Source organism: Bison bison, unplaced genomic scaffold (assembly GCF_000754665.1).
Source record: "Bison bison bison isolate TAMUID 2011002044 unplaced genomic scaffold, Bison_UMD1.0 scf7180017862979, whole genome shotgun sequence".
In the NCBI taxonomy this organism is placed as follows: domain Eukaryota; kingdom Metazoa; phylum Chordata; class Mammalia; order Artiodactyla; family Bovidae; genus Bison; species Bison bison.
The window spans coordinates 1,086,325-1,095,718 of record NW_011493551.1 but is presented as its reverse complement, the minus strand read 5'-3'; the positions used below and the strand labels follow the sequence as shown (position 1 = coordinate 1,095,718).

General features: G+C 43.1%; 1 protein-coding gene across 2 annotated transcripts in view; it reads left to right on the top strand.

The window, feature by feature from the left end:
- The first annotated feature begins 1,287 nt into the window (after positions 1–1,287).
- Positions 1,288–9,394, top strand: part of BLNK (B-cell linker) — an 82,855-nt gene continuing 74,748 nt past the window's right edge. For both annotated transcript variants that reach the window (XM_010833028.1, XM_010833029.1), the window contains exon 1: positions 1,288–1,556. In XM_010833028.1, coding sequence (XP_010831330.1) covers positions 1,510–1,556 — 47 coding nt within the window. In that variant the 5' untranslated portion in view covers positions 1,288–1,509. The remainder of the gene's footprint in view (positions 1,557–9,394) is intronic.

Below are 9,394 nucleotides of genomic sequence, written 5' to 3'. Positions count from 1 at the left end.
ATTTCCCACTGCCACTGCTGCCTCACTGTCCTCCTTCTCTTTTTTCCCCTCTTCTGCCTCTTCCTCCCGCCCCGCCCCCCGCGCCCCGCCCTTTTCCTCCAGCTCTCTTGTTTTTTGCCTCTTCCTCCCTTTTCTCCCTCTATCTTCAGCCAGACCTTGGGTCTGTAACAAGGGAGGTAACAGGGATCGCTCTGCTCGGCCCTTTCTGTGTGTTCTTCAGGCCCAGGAGAGGACTGGTTACCTGGATACATGTGGGAAACATATGCCAACTTCGTAAAGATGAGCAGAGCATTCCTGCTGGAGACAGGGAAGAGTGTCCAGGTACAAAGGGAACGTCTTTCTCATTTTCTTCCTCCCTGACACGAAACTGCCTCCTGCTCTTTGAACAGACACGTTCGAAAGTTTCAGAAGAGGTAAAAAAAGAACTGTCAAGTCTTCCAGGAGGGAAGTGGACCCCTTGGGATGGGTTCAGCCCATGCACGTGTGTTTCCCCCCACCGTTCCGGGGTACCCCTACTGCTCCCATGTCTGGCCATCACTGGGTCTGGTAAGGGGCTGAAAGTGAGCAGGGGATGAGGGCAGGAGGGGACAAAGGCAGTGAGGAAAGTGGCACCTGCCCTTCAGGGGACCTCCCAGTGGCCTGATGTCAGAATAGCCTTGTTGGGAGGTTGTTAGATTTGTTCTCAGCTGACTTGATTTTGTTTGATAGCATCTGGATGTCAGCACACCTCCCGACACCATCAATCTGATAAGGTGCCCACACACTGTACGGTGGACAACCTCTCCCCTTTCCCAGATCTCCTGTCTCTATCCCTAATGACCATACCTAGAGAATTGTCTTCCCATTTTACGTAGATCTTCAGGATAACTAAATTCTAAGTCTTGAAGTAAACTGTTACCACTTGATATTTATTTTAAAATATGTGGGGGAGCAAAGCGAAGAGAAACTGCACAAAAATGCCATTTTCGTAGAATGATCCTTTAAGTGGAAAAGCTTATCCACGACTTCAGGCAAATGAGCAGGAAGTCCCAAAGAGACTTTCAGATGGAAATGATTATTCTGCTTTTCCTTGAGCCCAGGAAGGGGACAGCATGACACCTGCTGAAAACAAGGGCTATCTGTGTTCAGGACAACAGGAAGTAGTGACCAGTCAGAAGCTTGCCCTGACCTGGTTACAAATCTGGTTATAAAAGAAAGCAGCTCAAAGGCAATTTGCATGTCCAATAGGTTTCACTATTAAAGTTTACACAATGTAGAGTAATCAGCCAAGCTGGCTGGCTACCCAGATCACATGATTATGTAGAAACATGAAACTTGACTATGTGCTCGAGCAAGTTTTACTTCTCCCTAGTACAGAGGTGTTTGCCAGCAGCCTGCACTCTCAGAAATCAGACTCAAGTGTCTGGGACCCTTGCGATCACAGGCTTACCATGCTACTCCCGAGGACGGCCAGGGACTGCTGACGTGACCACTGGACAGTGATTTGTGACTTGTATAGTTACAAAAAGAATGGATAAGCTTAATAAAATAACTGTCCCCGCCAGTCAGAAGTTGAGGTAAGATTTTTGCCATCCAATACTTTTCCTTCTTCTCCTTTTTTTTTTCAATGATTTTACAGCATATCAGAAATACTGAAATGCTGGGATACTTTGCTTGCTCTAAGAAAGCCGAGTGTCAATTGCTATAGGGAAGTGCACTGTGTTTTTAAAGAAATGTGTAGGAACAAGTGGGCTTATTTTAGCCGGCTTTGCCAGTGGTGAATTAAAATGTAAAGTTTTGAAGAGACAATAAAAAAAGAAAAGCCAAGGGCTTAGATTCTACCAGTGGTCAGCTTGGAGACTTTAAACACAAGCTTTTCTTTAAAAAAGTTTGATTTAATCTGAGTACTGAAAGTTTTCATTGTGGATTTCTATTTAATGCTAAAGATTGTTGTAATGATTTGTATTCATTATAGTTTTACTATCTCATTTATTTTGTGGCTGTATATCACAAGTGTTTGGGGGGAGATTAGATCTATTTTTCAAGTGCCTTCATGTCAGTGCAACAATTATCTATAAAAAGATTAAATAAACCACTTAGGAAGAATAAATAAACCAGACGTGACCAAAGGGGCAAGAATCAAGAAACTCCTCTGAGCTATGGAAAAAAAAAAAAAAGACTTTCCAAATTTTTATTTTGAAGATTTTCTTTTTGTTGCATTTAACAATACCAAGACTTTTGGACACGGGAACTTTTAGGTGTTCAATGAGTGTTTTATATTTCAGCTACCATTTGAACTTCATTTTTTCATGGGTTGTTGTGACACGTGTAGCAAGGAAGTTATCATAAATGATAAGGAGCTACAGAATTAAGGTTGTTGAGACAGAATTTAAGGGCAGTTAGCCTGGGAATGGCCAAGAGACAGTCCTTGACAGTTATAATATGGGTTATATACCTGGTAGGTCCTTGGTAAATGATAGTTTGAAATGAACTGCTGGTCTAGAATCAGGAGGCAGCATGGCTGCAGTCGGTCCCTTTAAGGGCATGTTGGTAAGTGCTGCTGTATGATCGGCCCTAATGGGAGACAAGAAAGTCTTGCCCTTGGTCTCATATTGCTACACCATCATGGGAGGGGGCAGATAAAATAGTGCAAGTAGTAAGTGACTCAGTGGGTGTAAGAAATGAATCGGAGTAGCCAGAGATGTTTTAACAGAGAAGATGCATCAAGCGTTAGGCTTTGTCAAAGTAAATGAACAAACCAAACCAAATAAAAATGAACATATAAATATGGAGAGCCAAGTAGTGGTTACCAGAAGGGAAGGAGCAGGGGACGGGGTGGGGGGCTGAAATGGGTAAAAGAAGTCAAGTGTATGGTGACGGATGGAAACTAAATTTTTGGCAGTGAGCACACTATGATATATATAGAAGTAGGAAAGATTAGGTTGTAAATGTGAAACTTACATAATATTATAAACCAATGTTACCTCAATAAAACAAAATAAATAAAGAGCTAGTCTTTGAGAGGCACATAAGATAAAAAGAAGTCGGGGGACTGGACGCTTGGAGCTGGACTTGAGTAGGTCCGTTTGTAGGATGGTGAGGACTTCCTTACCAACACAGGCTGTAGAGCAGGCATGTGGGACCAGAAGCTCCTGATGAGGTTAGACACGTGGGGTGCAGCCATATCACAAAGGATTGTGAGGGCTCTGGCCGCACAGAGCTGGAGAACAGTTTACACTGTTACAGGTGTCATGCCAACAGGCTTAAGGGAGGTTGTCAAGGATGCTCAGTGAGAGGGGGACAACTAAGTAACCCAAGCCTCTAATGCTGCAGGCCTGGCCTTGGGACAGAGCAGTGAGAAGGGAGAGAGAAGGAAGGACATGACCAAGAAACTCTGAGGGTTTCTCCCAAAGGAACAAGAAGGTTTAGAAGGTCCTTTTCAAGGATATTCCATCACTTAGGACTGTACTAAGTTTTAGAACTTCCTTCAGGAAATCCAGATAAGATTTAAAATAAAGGAGGGCAATAGAACCTAAATCACTTTATAATTGCTCCCTCAGGGACGAAGTCCAACTTTGTCACAGAGCTATCAAGAGACAACATGCAACCACAGATGGGAGGGTGGAAAGCTGAAACTGTGTTGTGGATAATCATATCCTACGTCCATCTGCTCAGGCGGAAGTAACTTTTTTCCCCCTACCTGGTGACTGAGTTGTTTTTACAGAACTGACCTGTTCTGATAAAGTGTGCACTGTTGATGTGGAACTTTTCAAAGAAAGGAAATTGTAAACACAACGAACCTGAAGCACCATTTCAAATACTTGCTGTAATTAGATGGGATGGCCGGGCGTAGGTAAACGAATTCTTGATCCTTTTGGTTCGCATCCACTGTCTTGACTGGTTAACATCACTTCAGAAGATTGACAACCGTGCAATTATTTGGCATTGAATAACAGTATAAGTGAACAGCGGAGTTCATACTCTTAGGTTTATCAACACTTAAACATACTTTGCTTAAATCATTAGCCAGAAAAGTAGAGAGATAGTGAGTGTCCTTCTGGGGTGGAGGGAGTGTAAAAGGGATGACCTTGATCTAGGGCTGAAAAGAGATTAGAGGCAGAAGGAGTGACCAGGAGGAAGGAAAAGCAGAATCAATCAGGAAAGAAGGGCAGGACAGATTGGAAGGAAAGAGGAGAGTCTCAAAATGAAGGAGAATGAGAAGGTTCCAGATGGACCTTCTTATATGGACAGCTGGGGATGAATAGTCAAGGCTGAGTTCCTACTACTGAAGAGTTGAAAAAAGCGAAGTGGCTCCGCTATACGTGACCACAGAAATGTGTGAGCACAGATTTTTTATTTTTTTCTCCCCTTGAGGTACTACATGAAGTTGGTTTCTCTGTTCATGGGAATCCAAAAACTTACAAAATCTTTTAGTTGATTCTCAGCCATGATTTTCCCTGGATTTTATAAGCTAACAATACCACCAGAAAAGCACCTCAGACCTGAAGTCTCAATCCTTCCACAGTAAATATTCCTGTTCACAAAAATATTACTGTTCTGGGTAAACGTTTTGACATTTACAATCCTGAATCACACTGACTATATTTCTTTCAAGTTAGTGAAACTAGTTTGTGAAGGAATTTTTATGTTTTACATACACTTTTTTTAACTTTTTATTTTCTATTGGGATATAACCAATTAACAATGTTGTGATAATTTCAGGTGGACAGCAAAGGGACTCAGCCATACATACACATGTATCCATTCTCCCCCAAACTCCCCTCCCATCCAGGCTGCACAAAACATTGAGTTTGGCTCATCACCTGTGCTTGTGTATTTTTCTTTCTAGCCCCCACAAATATATATTCACTTATTTTTACAAATGCGAAAAGTCTTTGACACAGGCACAGATAAGCCAAGTCTCCCTAGTCCTTATCTTATTGGTGTAAGAATATGGTATTTTTCAGTCAAATGAACATATGTGTGACTTTAGGAAACTGTACTTAAACTTCCTGGTCCCAGCTTCTTCAGCTAAAAAGATAGAGATAGTAATAGCACCAATCTCAACGGGCTGCAGCAAGGATTAGAGAGATCCTGGCACACAATACCTATTGAATGGAACAATGATGGTTATTTAGTACCTCTATTGTTATTCTTATTAATTCTATAGGTGTGCGATTGACTTTCTGAACAGAAAAGGAGCACTTTACATGAATCCTTGATAAATTTCATGTCAGTTTCAGTTCTTCTTTTTAGCTATTTTGGCTATTTTACCTGTTGATTCTGACATCTGTGGCATTTAGCTTTGCATGGACTGTAGACGTGACAAACACCCTTTCTCTGCCTTCATCTAAATGGCTAATAAACTGTCAAGCATGACAGAGCCCTGTCATGGGTGTCTGGGTCTCACAACGAGGGCTCTCACTTGGAGATCCTATTTGACAGATCCTGGGACATGACTTTTCTTCTCAGGTCTTGGAATCCTTAACTGGAGTTTCCAGAAACTTAACTTTTCCAGTTCACTTCTTCAGAAGCAAATTTGTCTTCTTTTCACCTTTCCGTCACTAGCTTCCTCTGTGGCCCTCTCTGTTTCTGTCAATGGTGTCACCATTAACCCTAAGTCTGATTCATCCTGCCCTCTGTACTTCCACTCACCTACCACACCCTCCAGTCTTTATTTCATGATACTTCCATATATGCCCTTTTCTTTCGTTTTCTACCACCCCTTCCTGGATAGGTCTTCATCACCCCTGTGTCCCCTAGCCACAAAATGAGAAGTTTGGATCTGATTATTCTCAAAGTCCCTCTCAGCTCTGAATGCTGTGTGTTCCTTTAGGCATGAAAACCATACTTGAAATGTTACATCTTCTGAGGCTACCATTTCATCCCATGACCTTCAGGAACTATGTCCTGATGAAATGATCAACTTATTTGAGATAGTTTTCAAAATACTTTCAAACACTTTTCTTACAAACTCTTTGAAAAGTGTCCAACTCTGAACACTGGGGTCAGAGGATTCAACTAGACAGCATCCAGATACATGATCTAGAAGATAGCTATCGTGTATTTTAGAAGGACAAAGCAACCAGTGCCCAAAAGGGAAGGGTTCCAATTGCCAACTACTAGCTATGGGTCCTGATGATATCACTCAACTTCTCTAAGCCTCAGTTTCCTCAACTGTCAAATAAAACTAGAGATACCTTCCTCACAGGTGTGTTCTGAAGACATGGGCTAAAGTACCCAGAATATTTGTCATATGGTTGGTATAACAAGTAAGAAAAAGTAAACACAACAATCAGTACTTCAGCCCACCCTTCACAAGCGACTGTTTGTTATGTCTCTTCCTACTCATGGTAGTAGATCCAACCCCCTTTAAACTGGAGTGGCAAGCAGAGCAGGAAGATGCCCAGGGGCTCATCATGGTGGACAGAGCACAGCCTGAATATAAGTGTGTCTGGGACATCGCTCTTATCATTCTTTATAAGTTTTAGGTCAGAGGTGCTGATATGAGAGATCACAGAGGAAGCACAGCATCTAATGTCAGAGATAAGACAAACTTGCCAGGAAGTATGATTCCCTGTTCTCTTCCCACTGCTCACCTGCATTATTTCTACTGAGAACCTGCTCAACTGGACTAACTTGTGTCCTACCAATGGACGGAATTCTCAGACAGGTCTCTTTCTTCTCATGGGCAAGCTATATGGGAGCCACATTAGAAATTTGCTTAGTGTTTGTGGATTTCAGGACCATCAGCTAGGAAACCTCAAGGTACTCTTTCTCATTCACTCTCATCTGGGCTGTGCCAGGAAAACACTAAACCAGAGTCTGCAAATTCAAAGTGCCCTCTCTCCTGGATCCAATGATCATCTGAGCAATGTGTGCCGTGGCTGAACAGTTCCTTCCTCTTGAATATGTTCCCAAATGGGCTACGATATAATTAATTAGGTTTCCGAGAACTGAGCCACAATCACATTCCAGCCCTACCTCTTACATCACTGGATAGGAAGAGATTGGGCTGGGACCCAAATATTTAGGCACACATTTATAATCTCTTGGTTTTTCCCCACAGATGATTAAGCTCATCTGTTCTGTGAAGAATTTACTTATTTGGTGCAGTTTCAAAGAAGATCTTACTATTGCCCTCCTGTGATGACATCAAGGCATCTGGGCTTGTTAAAGAACATGAATAAGGAAAAAAAAAAAGAAATTAAGTAATGCCTTATTATAGAGAAATTGAAACACTTGATGGCTTTTCTTTGGCTTTTTAATAAACCCCATAGAAGCTGTCTTACCCTGCCCTTCCCCCAGACATAGCTGCATCATTTAGATCAGTGGCTCTCCACCAGGGACAATTTTGCCCTCCAGGGGACATCTGACAATCACACATCGGATGGGGTTGCTGCTCACATGTAGTTGGTAGATGCCAGGGACACTTGAACATCCTGAACTGTGCAGAGTAATCCTCACAGCAAAGTATTATCTGGCACGAAAATGTCAACAGTGCTATAGTTGGAAAACTCTGATTCAAATCAAGTGGAATGAAATTTATGTAGAATGAGAAGCACAGATTCACTTGTATATACTTAGAGTGCAGAATGTATTAACGTTTAGAATATAGAATATATAAATTATATGTTATAAATTATAATATATAAATTATATATAATATATTATATATAATATATGAAGTTTAGAATATGTAATATATAATAGTATCTTTGCCATTGATGTGGCCTCTGCTTGCTGGACTGATTTTCCTCTGTCTGGGATGATCTGGGTCAGTGGTTGCCAAGCAGGAAGTCCAGAAGTTCTTGAGTCTGTATGTCAATGAGTTGTTTTTGAAAAAAGAATTTTTAGTGTCAAACAAAGCTAGATGCCAGGAACTACATGAATCACTGAAGCATATATTGTTCTCTCCTAAGTAGAAAAATGAAAGCAGGAAAAGATTTCCAGACATCAGGTCAACCTTGGAATACTCTGTTTCTACCTCTTTAAGTAGACTGGGCAACTTGAGTGGAACCCATGAGATCTAGGACAAATATCAGGTAGACTCTGGTTTTGTGGGCTGGTGCTCTCTGGGGCTACCACTGCCTCCCCGTCAGACACACTGCATGCCTTGCCTTGTGATTTGGATTTGCCAGTCCTTTAAATCTCAACTGACCTGGAACCATTCTGCTTCTTTAAAATGACCTTGCATCTCTCTATTTGCTCTTTTAGGTGTTGATATCTAAGCTCTCTGTAACAGCTTCAGTTTTCTCATTCCATGTACTTGCTGGGCTTTCTTAGCCTACAGGAACCAAGCACACGATTAGAGGTTAAGAGGATGGCACACTCGTTGTTCCAGAAATGGGTCCCCCCTGCAGATTGGTGGAATTCCAGCCCCCATCCAGGACCTGCCTCAAGATCAAAGGAGCTGTGAACCCTGAAGTGTGACCCTGGCTTGCTGTCTACCAGGTCCCACCGACCTTAAGGGTCCCTAGCACATTGCAAGGAAGCAGCTGACGTTGGCACACAGGTCACCTGGCCTGCAGTGGACACCCTCTCTCAGGGAGCCACCCCTCCTGCTATGGGCTGAGCCTCTTTCTGTGCCATGTGCTCCCATCCCCAGTTCTACACCCCTCGGCAGGCAGGCTTATGTCTTCCTTCCCACACTGGTACTTAGTGCTACAGTTGGGACTACCTGCTCCCAACAGCTCCTCCCTCGCAGCTGCTCCTCCCGGTCTAACCTGCCTGCTCCTACCTGTCCTGCCTCATCTCCCTTCTGAAAGGTCATCCATCAGCAGCTATATCTGTAGACTGATTTTCCACTTGGGTGTATTCACAACCCTTTTACAGCATCATGGCCTAGGTCCCCAAATTGGAAGTAGTCCCTTAGTCCAGCATGGCTGTTCCAATGCTCATTTCCACAGCAAAGCATGGAAGCCAGCTTAGGGACATGTTGCATGTCCTAGATGAAAAGTGCTTCCCTGTCTGCCCCTTTCCTGAGAAAGAAGCTCGTTACTCCCAGGGCATCCCTGCCTCCCAGAAGGCTACCTGGGCATCCTAGATTGCCACCAGATTTCAACCCTTCCTAAAGGGAACCTGCAGCAGAGGTCACTGAGTTTTCAAGGCCTGTGCCATGCAGTCTCACAGCCCCCATGGTTGCTTTAGTGCTCTGCTGTTGCAGTCTTGGATTTTCAACTAGGAGCCCTGTATTTTCATTTTACAATGGGCCCTGGAAATTATGTAGCCAGTGATGGTCACAAGTTCCATGAGCTGCCTAGGCTGAACCTGTTCCCCCTGCAATATGTCAGGATGCAAACATCAGTGGAGAAGCCTCATCCCCTCCTCTCCCCAGCCTCCAAATCAGAAAGGTTTACTTGGCAGGTAAAATGGAGAAACCATCTCTGTACTCCCTCAGGTAAAATGCCCAGAG